This window comes from Pleuronectes platessa, chromosome 7 (assembly GCF_947347685.1).
Source record: "Pleuronectes platessa chromosome 7, fPlePla1.1, whole genome shotgun sequence".
NCBI classification, from domain to species: Eukaryota; Metazoa; Chordata; class Actinopteri; order Pleuronectiformes; family Pleuronectidae; genus Pleuronectes; species Pleuronectes platessa.
In genome coordinates this window covers 17,134,943-17,153,324 of record NC_070632.1, presented here as the reverse complement: position 1 = coordinate 17,153,324, position 18,382 = coordinate 17,134,943, and the positions used below count along the sequence as shown (strand labels likewise).

The following is an 18,382-nucleotide window of genomic DNA, read 5'->3' as shown; positions in this document are numbered from 1 at the left end:
TACCATCAGGTTCTGACATTTCTTTTACGGAATTAATAATAGATGCAGTTTAAGTGCAGTTATTGAGGTTGTGTTGATCACACATGAGCCGATCTTATACCCCAACCATGATATGGTGATGCTTTCAGGTTCCAAAAGAATACATTTTACATTAAAGCTGGGGTAAGTGATATTAATTTGTCAAATTCTGATAATAGCACCTCACACCTCCACTAGCTGTACATGCGGTGTGTGTGCTGGGAAAAAATAAACAGTCCGGGCTCTGTGTTTTGGAAAAAGAAAAGTGTGTGGTTTCTGTGATCAAATAACAAGCAGACACCTCTAACTACAGGTGTACATGTGCCGGACAAGAGGAGAGGAGCACTACTGGCCGGACTAACTACAGTTGATGTGATGTACCTGTGAAGCCAGTGCCATTGTGTTTGGCTCCATAAGACCATCAGGAGGCACACAGCTCCGGAAATGTCACCCTCTCCTCCAGGAGCTGTGTCTGGATGACGGTGGGTGGTTTGATCAACCACTAGCTCCTATTGGTGCCAGGACCTGACTCTTGGCTCTCCTGACATCACGTCATGCAAATGTTTCACTCTAGTTCAAATATGTCGACTCCAGCGATAGACGCAAATGACACAATAGACACGAAATCTGTATTTATCCTGTTGCACATTGACTTTGTTTTTGGGCGGAAGATGCAAAATTTAGAAGCAACTGGTGTTAGTCCTCAGGTAAAGAAATTATGAAGACTTGTGTGAACATTGATGAGCTAGAGGCCACAAGGAGTTACCCCCGGAGGCTGTGGGCTGTGGCCACCATAAACACCGGTATGTAATGTCCTCTGAGCGGACAGCAGCCAGTCACGACCACCGGGGGTGTCGCATTAATGGTTCATTAGTGTCTCTCTCTCTCTCTCTCTCTCACACGCACACACACACGGCTTATACTGGTCATTGAACGCATCGTTATACAACGGGTGTTTTTTGTCTACAGATGAAGTTAATGTTTGTGAAGGCCAATGCAAACTTGTTGAGATCAGTGGTAACGCACGTGCAGAATCAGTTACAGCAGCTTTGAGGCGGAAATTGATGAGTCACACCGGGATACATCCACACTCCGTGAACATTCCGAAGAGCGAGTAGCAGCCAGTGTTTTCTGTTCCGAGCCAGTCGCCCTGTGCGAGAGCCAACAGGGAATAATATAAATAGCTTTGACAGAGGTATATACATTATTGAGCCAAATCCAGTGCAGGGGCGTCTATTTCTACCTGCGTTCATCACTGAGTAACGTTATGAGGAGGAGGAGGAGGAGAGCACGGGTCATTAGACCTGTCAGGAGGAGGATGGCATTTAGACCTGCCTCAGCCTTGAAAGAGGCCATCTGGATGTGTGTGTGTGTGTGTGTGTGTGTGTGTGTGTGTGTGTGTGTGTGTGTGTGTGTGTGTGTGTGTGTGTGTGTGTGTGTGTGTGTGTGTGTGTATATGTGTGTGCTTTTTTCTGGATATTTGTACAGGCATGTGAACATCTGCCTCTGCATGTTTGTGCATGCATGTGAATAACTGTGTCTGGACGCCACTGATGGATAAGACAAAGGATGGAGAGAGAGAGGGGGGGGGGGGGGGGGGTGTTAAGTCAACCCTTCAGGCCAGAGAGGCAGTGTTATCATCCTGCTCACACACATATCCACACATCCACACACTCCTCACCCCTCTCTCCTCACCCCTGCCACTGGTCAAGGACACCCAGTTGTCACAGCCTAAAGGGACAAACAACACGTTCCGTCTGGTAACTGACAGGCAGCTCGGAATGACAACAACAAATGTATCACCTCCTCCTCAATCTGCCACCTTGACAGTCTCGACCACGCACATTTACAACAACGAAAACAAAGTGCATGTACAAATTAAAGTGCACGTACAATAATACAAATAATAGTTTCTTTTCTTCATCACAGAGACTGCATCAAAACAAGCAGAATCAAATATTTTTGAATAATTCGCACAATAAACAGTCTCTCCTGCTGAGTCTAGTGACTCAGATTTGTAACGTCTTCCATCCACCGGCAGTGCAATGAGCTCAGGGTTCAATGAGGTTCAGTTGCATCAGATAAATAGTTAAAAATGTCAGTGCACACTTCCTCCTCTCATGTGAATCTCCCACACTTCATCAGTCTGGATCCTGTCCCTCAGTGTGGCTGCGCCCTCTGCTGGCAGAAGGCGCACAGTGCTCTGGGGTCAGACTGCACAGTTCCCGAGGGGAAACCATGTTTTCTTGTCCAGGAACTTGTCCTCCAGTCTGATGTTGGTCGCAGCCACGAACGTCTTCTTGCTCTTCACCGTCACTTCCAGCACCATCCCATAAAGCAGTGGAACACAGCTGTACTCCAGCTGTGAACAGGAAGCAGATGTTTGAGTTATCAGCTCCTATCAACTCGGCTCTGCATGTGTCCTCCAATGTTTGGCTTCTATCTCAAATCTCTGGTTCACATAAAACATGCAACAGCCTGTCAGAGCTGCTGGGTCAGAGTCTGCTGGGTTTAACGTTCAAAGATCTCATCACGCTCACACATCGAGGAGAGCGGCCCCGCAGGCAGAGCTCACGATGGAAGTGAACGCTACACGCATCAGTCAGATTGAGTTTGTGAGCTGAGTGACAGCACATCCTCCAAAGAGGAAAGAGAAAAGGTTTCCCTGACACATTATCACCTTTGAGTTCATATCAAAGAACGAGTTAGCGAAGAGCAGCCTGGTCAGACGCCCGTTCAGGAGAAGCATCAATTAAGAGTAGTATTTATCTGATGAATTTAGGTCCAATAATCACTCTTTGTTGTTGATCTGCATCAACTCCTGAAGAAAAGATGATGGCGTTCACACCATCACCTACCTTTGTCTGTTAGTTAGCAGGATTAAACAGAAACTACTGGACGGACGACCAGGAAACTTGGTGAAAGGGTGTGCTTTAGATTTGGGGAGAACCCATTGCATCTCAGGCATATTCAGGGGACTGATAATTATGCGTCTTTGTAATTGGCAGCAGATCAAAATGAAAATCTGGATCTAGTGAATTTAAATGGGGTTTAATAAGGGGACCTCGGCACAGGTAAGTGCTCTGCTGAGTGTCATTCATGTTCCTCAAGTAAAGCATATGTTAATGAGGTAAAAACAGCAGAGAAGGTGATGTACCAGTTCATTGAAAGTGGGGTTGTCATTGTTGCGGACCACCTTTGTCCTCCTCTTGGAGCGCTGCTGAGGGTCCGGTCTCAGGCGCATAACCACGTAGGCGTCGGGGTTAGAGCCGTTTGCATGTTTCTGTTGAAAAAGAGAAAAGAGAAAAGCTGCTCCTCAGCACAAACCAGTATGTATTTCTACAGAGAACCAATTTACAATATTTGCAATAAGAAGCAAAGGCCTGGTGCACACTCAAGGATTTTAAACTCTGAACCGATTTTAAAAGGTTGGAGACCACAGACATAATGACTATTATAATCGACAGAACGCCTAGGTGATTTGACCAGAGAGTCAAACCACACACTTGCAGAGGCTTGATATCTCACAGAAACCTGCAAACGTGACTTCAGAAGTAAAACAAAATATGGAGGGGGATGAATTCCCTCAGCTTGCTGCACTTTTGTGTGTGTTTTTGTAGGAGTTTTGATTGACATTGGCAGTTGCGGATTTGCTCAGTTTGTCGATTCTAATAGGGAATGCCCCACGATAGTGGGAGGAGACAAATCTGATCTAAAAACAGCCAGATAATCCTCAAAGGGGACATATGAATTCCACTTTTGTAGTGCTTCTACACGTTAATGTGGGTATCTGGCATGTCTACCGTCCCAAAAACTCTGGAAATAAACAACTCCCGCGATTTGTTGTGGTTCCTCTATGTCGGAAATGATACACTAGAGTGCGTTGAATGGGATTACGACCGAAATAAACGTCATAGTCACACCATGCCCATGTAGGGAGTCTCCCTACATGGCCTTGGATGAGCACTCAAAACAGGTCATCTGAGGAGGGCTGTTTTAAATGATCCTTGTGGTATTTTGTCAAAATATGTAACAGACATTTCATTAAGACCCCAAGGAACCATATCAACTCTGGTAAAATGGGCATAATATGTCCCCTTTAAGTGTGCACCAGCTCTCATAGTGAAGGAAACTCACAAGGTTCTTCAGGTGTTTTACCAAAACCGAGAGCTTAGAGTTTACATAAGAAATGTAGAGCTGGATCTGAGGCTGGGCTCCTGAAAAAGATCAGAGTTTCAGTGCCAAAAAATCATAACAAAGCATATGTATATAAACTATTATTATTAGAGTTCCCCTAGATTATACTGCAGAATGAACTTTCACATTAAAAATACTACTTACCCGTCGTCACAATTTCCTTGACTATGCCGGGGCCGTCAAGGAACAAGCTGCACACAAACTCATTCTGCAGTGAGAGAGATGAACAAGTTAGAGCCAGGTAAATATCGGGGGGGGGGGGATTAAGCAGTGATGTGGAGCGTTACACGAGGAACTCACTCCCTTGCATGGTCCCTCAAAAAGCTGTTTCAGGTACTTATTCAGCAGAGACATCTTCTTGGTGGTGGTGGATGGTGGAATATACCTGCTCGGAAAACTTTCAGGAAGAAGAGAGTGAAGACATGCGTCCAGTTATTTTTTTTATTATTATTTATTTCTCGATAAAAGAAAACGTTTAATTCAAATATTAATAGTCATGATATGCAAGCTGGATCTATGAGTTTTTTTTTTGTTTGTCTTTACTTACTGGGGCAGCATTGATTCAATGAAGTATTTCTGTAGCTGCTTATGGATCAGCTCGAGCTGGCCGAATGTCTTCTCACTGGTCAGAACACCATCATCGATGGTAACTCTGAGGCTATACATCTGCAAGTCAAACAAAACACATCTTTCAATCTGGCTGCGAGAGGATTGAGGTTTTAGATATCCATCCATGTTCTTAAACAACTGATTCCCAGATGACTCCTTCAGCGTGAGTGGTGGAAGTAGGATTTCTCAATTTAAAGTCATCCCGTGTATACTGTTAGCTCTATAGCTTTCAGCAACGCCACATATTATATATCTATATATATTATATATTATGATATACAATTTTCCTTGTTCAAGCACACTGTGTACCCAAAATGTACTTTTAATACAGTTAATAAGTGACTAAATATTTTCATATTGTCAATTATATGTGAAGCACTTTGATTTGAACTAACCTGCACATTAGTATTTACTTCAGGGGCCAAATAGATTTCAGCAGGAAACAAAGACTGACTTCTACATAAGAACTTGGATAGTTTCATCTTTCAACAGTTTAATGTTTGTTTGTTTGAGCATACATTAAGAATATTGGATGAAAACAAGAGAGGCTAAATGTCCGACAATGTTTTCAGGCCCGAACTCCAGAAAATGTCCAGAAAATTGGGCCGCACATTTGTCAGAGTTGGCCTTTCAGATAAGAGGAACACAACAGGTGCTTATTTGAATCAGATGCATTCACAGGAAAATGTCCGGATCATTCAGAAGAGGAACGACGCCTGCGTGAAGCAAACAGGAGGCAGGACATGGATACATAACAATTCTGCTGCTAAAAGCACATGGTTACCAGTGTCGGACATTAACATCATAAACTCTTTCACCTTGTTGTGTTTCCAAGTCGACACTTAGCTCACTCTGCCAGCCCCCTAGTAGAATGTTTGGAAAATGACTGTCGTCTTAAAGCATCTTCATGACATTTTGTTGTAAAAAGGAAAACAACCCTTTGTGGTCTCACCACATCTTTTTCCTTGACCATGTATCCCTGGATGACAGCTTCTTGGATGTTGGTGCTGGGAGCGGGGATGCCGTCCCTGGGCAGAGGTTCTTGCTTCTTCCCTTGGGCCATGTTGTGCGTCAGGAAGTTGAACTTGACTGCAAAACAGCCTATGCTCTCCTTGATCTTCCTACATCAAACACCAATAAATACAACTGTGTCTGATAACTTGCTTACCAAAAATAAAACCACAGATCTAAACCCTGTGTGTTGCACGTTAACTTACTTTGTAAAGTAGGATGTGGCCTCCAGGTCGGTGTCATGAGGTCTGAGGTTGTTCTGGACGTACTGCAGGTCATTAGAGTCCTTCAGTTCTGGCATTCCAGCATGTAGCATCTGGTGGCCACGTTCACGCCATGAGTGATGGTTTGTTATGTTAAACATGATCTATTCTCAGATAGAACTGTGAAGTTATTATTCAGTAAAGTGCTCACCAGCTCCAACAGGCTGAGGATCAGTGCCGAGCGCCGTCTGATTTTGTTGTAAGCTTCACAGCAGAGCTCCACGAAGCGATGCAGGCGCTGAGGCTTCTGCCCCCCGCCTGTGATGAAGTGCTGCATCTCAGATGTAAAGATGAATGGAGAGCGGTCCCTATCATTGCAACATAGAGTGGGAGGGGGTTCTTGTTCATTCTCATTGTTGTCTTTGAAAAGGGAATGCTAGAAGTAATGGGGTGCTGGGATCAGGTTTATGTGATGCATATTCTTATGAATGACCCACAATAGTTTCTACCAGTTTTAGAACCCCCCCCCCCCCCCCCCGCAAACTCTGCTTTAGGGCCTCAAATTCGTTTTGAGACACATTTAACCAGTGAAAATCCACATTCTATCAACTACAACACTCAAGCAACTCATTTCCCTTTGACAATGCTGCTTGCCTTTTTATTGACTTGCCTTTTAAAGGCTCCAAACTTCTGGGCATTCCCCATAATCTTGCCGAAGTCAATGTGGAACATGTGTCCGCTGGGTTTCAACATGATGTTGTCGTTGTGGCGGTCACAGATCCCCAGGATGAACGTGACCACGCACCAGCCTGCACACGAGTGGATGAAGTTCATCACAGCCTGCATTGACACAATGGAGCAATGTTACACAATGCACATCAAACTGAATATTCAAGAGAAGGATCAATGCAAACAGTTCACATTCAGAATATTTTGAAACCTTTTCATAGTCCTCCTTGGTTTTGTTCCACATGTGGAACCACTTCTCCAGCGTGTCCTCCCGTAGGGTCCCACTCAGACCCCACTCCTGATGAATCTTCCCCAGGGTCACTGCCTCCGGAACCACTTCCACCAGACCTGACAGACACAGAGATCACAAGCATGGAAGTGAGGTAAACACTAATTCACAGCCACGCATAAATTAGACGGGAAATATTAATTTACAGACAGATCTAACTGACCCTGAGCTGGGCCTGTGGACAGACACTTGTAGGTGATCATTTGCATGTCCAGTCCCTCCTGGAGCCAAAGCCTGTCCATCACACGGACTATCTGAAGCACCAGCATGTCCTGACGCAGGTTATCTCCAGTCTGAACAACACAATGCACTGAGGGATGAAAATGTGGCTCTTTGACTTAGCAACAGAGTTTAGGTTCCATGGGGCAGTAGCAGTATGAGCAAGCTGTTCTGTAACCAATTCAAATTTTCTTAAGAAGGGAAATCTGGACAATAAAGAACCATATTATTTCTAACTTATTGAACAATGGTGGAAACATGTCTGGCGGTGCGAGACGATTACCAACCTTGCAGATGACACCGACGTTCTTGGCCAGAGGGTCGGTGCAGACGAACGTGATCCCCAGAGGAGCAGCGTTGGAGTTGTAGAACTTACAGGCCTGGAGGAAACGCATCAGAAGAAGGAAACAATGAAATGGTACAGAGTCAGAGTGTGCATGTGATAAGAGTAATGAATAAAGTTTGTCAGGGAATTTGTGACTTGCACAGCATTTGATATCTTTAAGGACTTTTCCTTGTAATGGAGTATTATTCGCGCTGGAACCTTTACTCAAATAAGAAAATACTTAATTCAATCGTCTCAGAGAACCTGTGATGACATCATCTATCGGTAGTTTACATTCCTCTAAAGAACACTTGCATACAGCAGAGAGGCCCTATCACAATACTTCCTATACTTCCCTGCAGGCATTTGGCATTTTATCACTGACATGTGTTTAGTTTAGGGAAATTTAGGGAAAATGTAAAGAACACATTTGCGATCGCATTCTTTAAAATGTATCTCAAACAATAGTAAGTGTTGTGTAAAGTTCTTACATCCACGTCCACCGCCTTCACACGGACGGCAGGATCCAGTGGCAGACCAAAGCTGATCCCGTCTTTGAAGAGGTTGACGATCCTCATCTTTTCTGCGTTTAAAACATTCTGCAGACAAATTCATCAAATAAAAAACTAATTCAAATTAAATCTTAAACTTGCACAGTTACAGTCACAAACAATGAGGATTATGAGCCATTAGGTGAGTGCATACATGAATGGGTGGATGAGAGACCTGAATACAGACCTTACGTCGAGACTTGTCAGCGGTGCGGACCCTGTCAGCCACCTGCACCAGCTCGGACACCAGGTGGGTTTCGTGCTCCAGCTCCTGCCTCAGTGTCCGGCCACAGCAGTGCAACAGCGCCGCCTGAATCTTATTGTACCAACTCTGGTAGTAAGGGTCAGTCTGAGCATCCTCCAGCAGCCTGTCGACATAGAAACATACAAAATTCAAAAAGCAGTGAAAAAATACAGAGCATGAAAACACGCACAACTTAATACCAAAGCAAAGATATTAATGTATTACAGTGACATTGATGATCGCTCGGTCGCTCACCAGTAGAGTTGCTGGGCGATTCGGATGTTCCTCAGTGATCTCTCCAACAGCAGCATCACCAGAGGTCCCTCCAAGTCCCACTCACTCTTCAGAGCCTGCAGGACATGTCATTCATCACACCACTGAGGAAAGTAACAAGGTGTGACACCTACACTACAAATGGTTTGGTCCCGTGCTGAGATATTTACTTAGAGAAGATACCATATGGTTAATGTGGAGGTGTGTGAGGGTGTGGGTGTGTTTACCTGGACCAGCTGAGGCAGAAACACCTCCAGTTCTCCATCAGATATCTGATCAAAGTACTGAACCGCAGCTCCCCGCACAGTCTGATCATGAAAACTGGAAAAAGACGTGTAAAGACCGATGAAAACATGAATCATGGTTGTGATGTTTGACATGAATATCGATCACAGGTCTGCCTGTTATGGATGTAAATGTGTTTCAGCTGCTATATTGTAACAAATATGGCTATAAACCATTAAAAGGTTCATTGTATAAGCTTTAGATGAAAGGGATCTATTAGGAGACCTAATTTGAAATTATATCTAAAATAATCCTTCTGATCTTTTCACTAGTGTGTTTAATCTAAATTGTATGAATTGTTGTTTTCTTTACACCTAGTATAAGCCCTTTATATTTAAATACTTTATCTTAACATCGGCAAAAGGTCCTCTCTAACTAAACACCTTTTGAGATTTATGCCAACTGAAGGTTAACATAGGTTCTCTTACATTGTAAGAGAACCTATGTAAGACTTACATCTTTGGAAGTGAGGGTTAGGACATTCAGCTGCAACATCTAACTTCACCTCTGGATGTCACTAAATTCTATAAATTTAACCTCAGTATTTCTGTGTTTTGTTACCAATGAGTCTTGCAGAAGGCTCGGGGGGAGAAACGTTTTCACTCTAAGTCCTGATTGTTTTCAATGTTTTATATGGAACATGAAAAACCCAATAAAATCTGTATCTACCACAAAAACCTACCTAAGTATAATGTGGCCTCACCTGTAGGTTTGCTTTAATATTGGGGGGATTGTTGTCAGAGCTATGTGCTCTAGTGAGTTCAGGTCTATTTTGTGCATGTGAAGCCAGTGCAGTCTACCTGTCACTGAGCAGGAAGAGCGCCTCCTCAGGTAGATGAATGGGCCAGTTCTCTACTACAGTATAGATCTCTGTCAAGTATTCAGGCTTCCACTGGGGAGCTCCGCCCAGCATCAGGTGGAGGAACGTGCTGCCTTTGTCTCCACAGTCTCGCTTCTCCCACAGGAAAGATTTCTCATTTTCTGTAAGACTGACACAAGAGATGATACAGTTAGAGACACAGAAAGCAAGAAGAAAATTCAGGGAATAGAATTCTCTCTTTAGAAGTTAGACTGTATATGGTCAAAAATCATCATATGATAGTTGTTTTCCTCTACTCACAAACAGAGGCAGTGCTTCTTCGAGACGTCCAGCATTTTCTTCTGCAGCTCCTCACATGGCGGCGTGAACATGACCGAACCAGGCAGTGCGATGGGTCTCTGATAGGTCCACTTGCACTGATTTGGAAACTCGAGCTGGAGCAGACCAATCGTAGGATGAAGTATCGAGCAGGTAATGTGGTGTAGTGTGGTGCTTTGCTCAACAGGGGGCAGAGTTGTTCAGTATTACTAACCTGCAGTATGACCCCAACAGGTTGAGTGTGGCTGTCGAACAGGGCAGGGGAGGGAGGAGCCGGCGTCCAGGCCAGCGTGGACAGACTGAGCAGGACGGTCCCTGTTACCAAAGTCCTCCACACACACAGCACACACCCTCTGTCACTAATTATTGTGTCAACTGTTGCGCAGTATCAAATGTATGAGCCCAATATAATTTCAAAGTCACCACAGCACTTTCTTGTAAATGTGTAATAGCAGAATTACCGGAAATAGATTAAAATCATATGCAAAATTAGATCAGTTAATTCAGTTTCTTACATAATTCAGAAACCCAAAGCGATTTCAAACTTGTTAGTGAACCCAACTATTAAGGCAGGATAATAACAAATTCACATTTTTAATAAAATATAATAATAAATACAATAATAATAGAGAATATATTGTTTCTTCATCTGTCATTACTTAAACCAAAGACCATGCCTTGTTTTACCACAAATAAGTCTCCCCAGTGAAAATTATTCACTGGGGAGTTTTGAGATGTTCCTCTTTTTAAAGTTGAATTTAAAATTGTTATTTGTGATTATGATTACAATTTTATTGATTGATGGATTGTTCCAGAGCCGCACCGAATGGGTTGGTAGTAATCCGTCCATGACAGATGGTCTATATGTAATTTAAAAAAAAATGTGAGTATTTAACAGACAAGGAGGATTCATTGAAAAGTTCTTAAAGGACAGGTTCACTAAATCGGTAGCTGGAATCTTTCAATGCCCCTGATCCTGTCAAAACTCTCCTTGAAACTGTCAAACACGTAAGCAAAGTGCAACATAATGAGAAGTTAGATATCTTTGTAACACTGGATTCTGTAGTGGGCAACTTACCTGTTGGTGTAAAGAGGTAATACGGCCCAGCCGAGGAGCTCAGGATTCTTTCCTTTCTTTGAGCCTTTGAAGTGAAACGTCAAAATGCTCTCATAGGGCAGCTCCTTCACTGGAACAGGGAACACCATCCTGAAATCAAACACATGTACATGCTCCCATTAACATGCTGCTTCTTTCTGTTTAGGTTATCTCATATCATTTTCTCTGTTGGTTTAGATTAACTCTTATAATAACTCTTTAGTAAAAACTCTTTATGGGATAGCTCACAGACATTTTTTACATTCACTCATTATCTACTCAATAAGAAGTGGTCATCGTTTAACTCTATTGTATTGGATTTGGCTGCAACACTGGCCTGAAACTCCAAAAGCATTTTGTGAACTCAAACATGTCACCCACCCCTCCATAGTGGTGAGTAGAGAATTGATGAATTTTCATTTTTCAGTGAACTACCCCTCTTGTAACTTTTTCTGTTGTTCTCAAATGTGAGTGAAAAACAATGGATTTAATGTGAACTCTTTGACATGAACACACATGTGAGTGCACAATAGAGCTGCACAAACAGAGCCTGGTTCAGATGCAAGGACAGAAAGCAAAGCTGATACGTCCTAATCCATTTCAGTTTCATTAACAGTCACAATGTAAAACGAATGGCAACAAGGAAAGGGTCAACTGGACTCTCTTTAGCATTTGGATAAACCATGACCTGGAGTACTGAGAATCTTCACAGACAAGGAAAGAGAATTTCTTTTACAGCTTTTACTCTTACATGCGGTTACACTGGATCTTGTTTCCATACGACAAGGCCGTGCTGATGTGTTCGGAAAGGCCGGTGTCGCAGATCTTCACTCCTCTGTACAGCAACTCACAGGAAACAGAGAAGTGCTCATACCTATGAAGAAGAACAAGGAGAAACCAACAAAAACCTGGTGTCGATATTAGGGGTGTGGTCCATCTTTGTGTATCTGTGTGTGTGTACCCATACGCATCAGTAATGCGACCACGTACGTGTTGAGCCAGGAGAGCTGCAGTTTGTAGAGAGCAGCGATGTTGAACTGGCAGATGTCACCGGAGTCCTCGACATCACGTGTTTGCAGGTTGCTGGTGACCTCCTGACCTCTGAAGTCTGACTGGAAGCTGTCAAAAAAGATCTGCAGCACTCTGAGCAGCGCCGCCCGCAGCATGAGCACGGCTGCAGTTCAGAACACAGACCAACATCACATCAAAAGGTTAGTTTATCAATACCTATATTACTTAAAATATAATACAGTTATAGGTAAAACACCAAGGACATTCCCACTGTGACCCAGTGGTTAAGTGGTTGTACCATATTAGCAGTTTCTTCCATTTGATTTAATTGGGCAACCTATTTTGCATATCATACCCCCCTTTCTCCTCCTGTCCATACCTCTACTGTTAATATCAAACAGACAAACCAGTGGCACTCTAATATAGTTGATTAACAGTTACTCACCACTTTCAATCTCATCAGGACTCTGTGAAGAAGAAAAGGAGAAAATACATCTCATAAATTCCTCGGTGGAATGATGAGGTGATGACAGTTTTGGTGCATTATAGAGTCACAATACCTCGGCAAAGTATTTTACATATAAGGTGGAAAAACCAGCAGACAGCAAGAAAACTAGAATTACTGCCCTAGAAGTACCACACTGTATGCATCCGCCAATCAGTGCAGTTTCATCTACATCGATTTTCTTTCCAGACTAATTAGGTCACCATGGCATTTGACCGTTGAACACTGAACCCTAACCCGTTAATCTGTCCAAGAGAAAACTGGTTCAAGGTTGAGGAAACTCATAAAAGACAGAATCACATTTAAGATTCCAAAAACATGTTTTGAGGCCACTGTGACCACACAAATCCAATCAGTTAATCTGTCTGTCTAAGTGAACATTTGAGCAAAATCTGAAAGGCTTCTCTGGAGGCGTTGTGAAGATAACATGTTCACAAGGCAAGGAAGGACTCTAAGGGGTCACAGAGTCTTTTGACCTAAAATTATCTAATCAAATCATCTCTGAAACCAAGTTAATGTTTTTAGCAAATTAAAAGAAATTCCCTCAAGGTGTTCCTGAGATATCGGGTTCACAGAGCGACCTTAACCTTTGGTTTCCAAAATCCAATCAGTTCATTCTTGAGTTGAACTAAATGTGTGACCAACATTTGAGGAGATTCTGTCAAGGTGTATTTGAGATGTCATGTTTACAAGAATAGTACAAACAACCATAAACACAATACATTCAGTCACTGGCTATCGCTGGTGCAGAGGCATAAGAAATGATCAATAAAACCACTAAAAAGAAAAAGGGCTAAACAACTGACAGAACGTCTGTACTTGATCCCACTTCATATATGTGTGTTTGTGTGTAACATCCTACCAACTGTGCGTTGCCGAGTCTGTTGAGCCAGCTGGTGACGTCCTCCAGCTCCTCACATGAGAGTCCACACAGTAGATTAGTGATGGTGTAAACTCGACCCAAAAGCACATAGATGTTGATCCCAGACTATAGACACGAACAGATCACACCCAAGAATCAATAACCAAAACTGATAAATACACGTTTGTGAGGGTTAATTATATACCTGACCATCATGACACGTCTTTACTGACCTTATTCTTCATGATCTCTGTCACCTCTCTGTTGTAGCTGCTGAGCACATCCTGCAGGCTCAACCTGTGACAGGGGGAAAGATTAGACACACACACACAGGACAGAGTGGAAGGAGCAACCGTCATGTTTTCTACTAACAGACGTTGGTTTACGCACGACCCACTGAGCCTGTCATTGTCACTGTCACCATTGTACAAAGCGGATGTGGGATGCCTGACTGTGTGTCATCTTACTTGCAGGTGTCAAAGAGACAGGCAGGACGCAGGGACGGGTACAGCTGGCACGGGGTCCTGTGGTCTGCCTCCTTAGAGAAGAAACACATGTTAAACGGATAGTTCACGGAAAAATGAAAATTCATTCATTACCTACTCACCACTATGCAGATGGAGGTGGGTGAAGTGTTTGAGTCCACAAAACACTTATGGAGTTTTAGGGGTAAACAGTGTTGCAGCCAAATCCAATACAATTGAAGTGAATGGTGACTACTACTTAAACAACAGGAACATCCCTCCATACTGCTCTGGTGATGTCATCCAAATGTCTCGAAGCCCCAACATTCAAATTTCGACTCGAATTTACACCGTGTTTGAGCCTAAAAGTCCAGGACTGGATGCTCACACAACCCGTGTGTACACTTGGGCGAGAGCTTGTGAGCTGTCTGCGTGCTAGCTCGGCTCTGATGAGGATATCAAAAGGACTTTTAGGCTAAAATCATGGTGTAAATGACACAGTTTTGAGTTTCTTAAGAATGTCGCGGCTTCCGGACACTTGGATGACATCACAGCAGCAGTATGGAGGCATGATGTGTATTTTTTTCTGTTGTTTCATTACGTTTGAAGAGTTGGTCACCAGTTACTTTAATGGTATTGGATTTGGCTGCAACACCTGACACTCCAAAAGTGTCCTGTGGACTTAAACTGTTCATCCATCCCTCCATCGGCATAGTGGTGAGCAGATAATTAGTTAATTTGAACTTTTTGGGTGAACTATCCCTTTAACTTACTGGCTGCTATGTCGGACTGTGACTGTTTTTTGAACATATGTGGAATCATGAAATAGCAGTGGAATGTTTGTTCTGAATTTTCAAGGCTCTGATTCTAAAGGACGCATCAGGTTCACCTTTATCGTGTTTCATTCCTGCGGCTGAGTGCCTGCAGTCATGACGTTATGTGTAAACAGAACAAAGTCAAGGAATCAGGGTGGAGGACTTTACAACAGCCCTGACAATTAGACTTCGTTTCGAGACTGAAGACAGGCCACTCCTTCTTGGTTAATGATCTGCACTGTAGGTGGGAACAGAGGCAGAGTTTGAAGTGACTTACATCCCTAGACAGACTGTGTTTGAGGTTGTTGACGTGGAGCAGTCGCAGGGGGACCTTCAGTTTGAGCTTGTGGTAGATCTGAATAGTGTCGTGCATACCCAGCAGCTCCTCACTGCAGACAGAGCAGAGAAATCACACACAGAGCACCAATTTGTACAAAGAATGTGGAGCATCATACACTACAACATCATGGTACATATACGTTTCTGGATAAGTGTCTTACTTTTGCAGACACTCCTCGGAGTCACACAGCTTTAGAACGTATTGCCCACTTGTGGCGGGAGTGAGGTCCAGCAGCTGGAAGATTTCATCGATCAGACTCTTCACTGTCCTGTTCACTGGATAAAAGACAAGAGTTCAGAGTCCACACACACGTCTCTCTATAGTTGTGAGGACACTCATTGACCCAATACATTCTCTAGCCCCTTACCTTAACCTTAACAATCACAACTAAATGCCTAACCTTAACCCTGAAACCAATTCTTAAAGGGATAGTTCACCTTAAAAATGAAAATGTACTCGTCATCTACTCACCTCTATGCCGATGGAAGGTTGGGTGAAGTGTTTGAGTCCAGAAAAGTCTCAGGGGTAAACAGCGTTGGAGCAGAATCCAATACTACTAAAGTGATTGTTGATGAAATATTAAGCCGTAAAAAAACAGAATCACATAACATGCCTCCATACTGCTCCTGTGGTGTCATCCAAATGTCTGCATGCCCCGACATTCATATTAGATTCGAAACAAGGTCATTTACACTGCGTTTGAAGTCTAAAAGTACATCAGACATGGCTAAGCTAGCAGACGGTCCCTGAATGCACCTCAACAGGAAGATATCAACAGACATTTAGGCTAATAACAAGGTGTCAATTACGCAGTTTGATATCAAATATGAATGTTGGGGCTTGCCAACACTTGGATGACACCACACAAGCAGTATGGAGGCATGTTGTGTTTTCCTGTGGTTTTATTATGTCTGAAGATTTGGTCACCAGATCCTAGTCGCTCTAACCCTGTTTACCCCTGAGAGTGTTTTGTGGACTTGTGAACACTTCGCCCACCCCTCCATCGGCAGATAAGATAATGAGTATCCCTTTAACCCTCGAACAGGTCACTGAATCTGTGAGGACCAGCCAAAATGTCATCACAAGGATGGTATTGAACCAAAATTGCATGATTATAAATAGACATGTGCACACATGACAAACAATGATATAGGATTCAATACAAACATAATATCCCTACATACTAGATTGGCACTCAGCAGAGTGAGACACTGAGTATATCCCCTTAAATAACCAGTTTATGGACAAAACCACAAGTTCACTCAGAAGTAGAAGTTATATCAAGATATGGAAACAAAACATTTGTCTGAAGGATCTGGTGAATCATGAAATGTGTTGACAATGAGAACAATTTCATGAATTTCCAGCCTTGTCTAGTGTGCAGTGCTCCGTCAAGACCCAACTGTCACCTTAACTTATGTCCAATCCTGCAAAACTATCAAACGAACTACAGCTGCACTGAGCAGAGCTTATACTCCACCAACACCCAAAAATATGTCCTATTCTCACCATCGAGAGCCACAAATTATACCCTTGTAAAACCGGTGTGATCTGGGCGAGGTTGAAAGGGCTTGTAAATGAGTATGGTACCTGTGGTGGGGAGGGGGATCTGGTTAGTGCCCCACTCTGTGGCCACGCTGACCGTCACCTCCACCTGCTGCAGTAGGGCCGGGTGGACCTGCAGCACTCGACCCCACAACACGCCCGAGTTATGAACGCCGTCACTGGGTTTGTGCCGTGACATCAGCCTGCCAGAGATGGTAAAGACAAACAGGTTTCCAGTTTGAAATGGAAACCACTCCTAACATGTACGATCGGTATCATTCTCTTACTTGGACGTTGCCTCACAAAGAGAGGAAAGCCTCCTGGTGCTGCCCTGTGGAGTGTCTATAAGTCTGATCGTCCAGAGCTCCTGATGTGAAAGTAATAACAAACTTAGGGCTCTCTCTATGATCTCACCACCTCTTGTTTAGGTGATATTATTCAGGAGATGAGGAGCTTTTTGCCTCACATACTCACATTAAGGTCAATTTCCGTCCTGGATCGGATAAGCCTGGGAACAGGCTTCGGGGGGTTACAGGAAACCTGCTTTCTGAGTGTCCTAGGGGGCACAGGGGGGACTCCATGGTCTTGCCTATCTTCTAACCAGGGCTGAGGCCTAGTTCTGGGTGGAGGTGGAGGCTTGCGGACTGGTCGAATCCCAGTTGTCTTGTGCTGGTCAGTGATCCCAGTTCCTCCAGCCGAGAGATGACCCGGAGGTTGTGGTTGAGGTTCAGGCAGTAGGATAAACTCAGCAGGGGAGGTCTCACACAAAGGTTCTTCATCCTTTTCCTGTAGCTGGTCAAGGTCCTCGTAAATGTGGGTTTCATCTAGATCCGCTCTCAAAGGCAAGGGGAGGTCGGACCCTTGTGTCTGGAGTGTTTCATCTTGCCTGTCAGGAGGATCCATCACATTGTAGAGGATTGGATTGTTTCACACTCTCAATGCGTCCTAAAAGAAACACAAAATTCATTATCATTTATTCACCTTCTTTTTATTCGAATCAGTCACTTGAGTGTATGACCCTGAGGACACCACAGGCAGGACCAGTGAGTTGTTTTATGACTCAGAGTTTAGAATTTGTCTAATAATAAACAAGCTTTCAAATCTTAACAGGAAATCTACCTGAGCGCGCCATTGAGTTTAGAGCAGTTAAACTGAAGTCAAAGAAAACATGAAGACTTAACACTATTACCTTCCTGGTACTTTACCTTACACACAGCTTAAATGAAAGTACAGCTCAGTCCAAATCTACAATCCAATCTTTTAAACATTGAATAAACTGAGACTCTTACATCCACTGGACACACTTCATATTTTCAGGTTAGTTCTTAAACACCTGGATTGTTGTGTTGGTTGGAAACTCACCATGAGAGCTCGGCGAGCTGGGGTCTCATCCTGTGTCAACACCAAGAGCGTCTGCGGGAAACCAGGCTCAGCAAGTTAAACCAGTACAACATTTAGAAAGGTCTGCATCTGCTTCCTCACCCCTCCCACTGCCAAAACACAGAGCCATGCTCTCTCTGCTGGAGGAAACACAGCATTACACGTAGGTGATTGTTCAAGAGTTTCTATTAAGACACAATGAAAATCTTATTTTTCTTTATATCCAATTGCACCGAAATAAATTTTAACCACATAGAAACTGAACACAAGAGA

The 18,382-nt window shown here is 43.4% G+C and overlaps 1 protein-coding gene across 2 annotated transcripts; it reads right to left on the bottom strand.

Annotated features, from left to right (window-relative positions):
* Window positions 1-635: 635 nt before the first annotated feature.
* pik3c2g (phosphatidylinositol-4-phosphate 3-kinase catalytic subunit type 2 gamma) lies at window positions 636-18,249 on the bottom strand. Of its 2 annotated transcripts, XM_053427655.1 has the most exons (33): window positions 18,092-18,249; window positions 17,204-17,674; window positions 17,017-17,096; window positions 16,775-16,932; window positions 15,345-15,459; window positions 15,122-15,233; window positions 14,033-14,103; window positions 13,799-13,862; window positions 13,566-13,691; window positions 12,644-12,665; window positions 12,178-12,361; window positions 11,939-12,061; window positions 11,170-11,298; window positions 10,306-10,420; window positions 10,074-10,207; window positions 9,754-9,942; window positions 8,896-8,989; window positions 8,651-8,745; window positions 8,339-8,519; window positions 8,092-8,199; window positions 7,563-7,655; window positions 7,220-7,349; window positions 6,979-7,115; window positions 6,709-6,878; window positions 6,250-6,406; window positions 6,042-6,151; window positions 5,777-5,945; window positions 4,763-4,881; window positions 4,516-4,612; window positions 4,360-4,423; window positions 4,156-4,235; window positions 3,176-3,301; window positions 636-2,380 (listed from the first exon to the last, which is right to left on the bottom strand). In XM_053427655.1, the coding sequence occupies exons 2-33, from the start codon at window positions 17,630-17,632 to the stop codon at window positions 2,228-2,230; spliced, it is 4,134 nt and encodes a 1,377-aa protein (XP_053283630.1). In that variant the 5' UTR covers window positions 17,633-17,674; window positions 18,092-18,249; the 3' UTR covers window positions 636-2,227. The 2 variants fall into 2 exon arrangements, with proteins under 2 accessions (XP_053283630.1, XP_053283631.1); XM_053427656.1 differs by lacking the exons at window positions 17,017-17,096; window positions 17,204-17,674; window positions 18,092-18,249 and adding an exon at window positions 15,656-15,702 and having other exon boundaries at window positions 16,775-16,799.
* Window positions 18,250-18,382: the final 133 nt, after the last annotated feature.

What these genes read in the sequence shown, in the direction of transcription:
- pik3c2g (XM_053427655.1), bottom strand. Translation starts at nt 17,632, where the DNA reads ATGGATCCTCCTGACAGGCAAGATGAAACACTCCAGACACAAGGGTCC. An exon ending in TTCTGCCTCAGCTGGTCCAG is followed by an intron (nt 8,746 to 8,895) that starts GTAAACACACCC and finishes CATGTCCTGCAG; the next exon opens with GCTCTGAAGAGTGAGTGGGA. An exon ending in ATTGAATCAATGCTGCCCCA is followed by an intron (nt 4,613 to 4,762) that starts GTAAGTAAAGAC and finishes TCTTCCTGAAAG; the next exon opens with TTTTCCGAGCAGGTATATTC.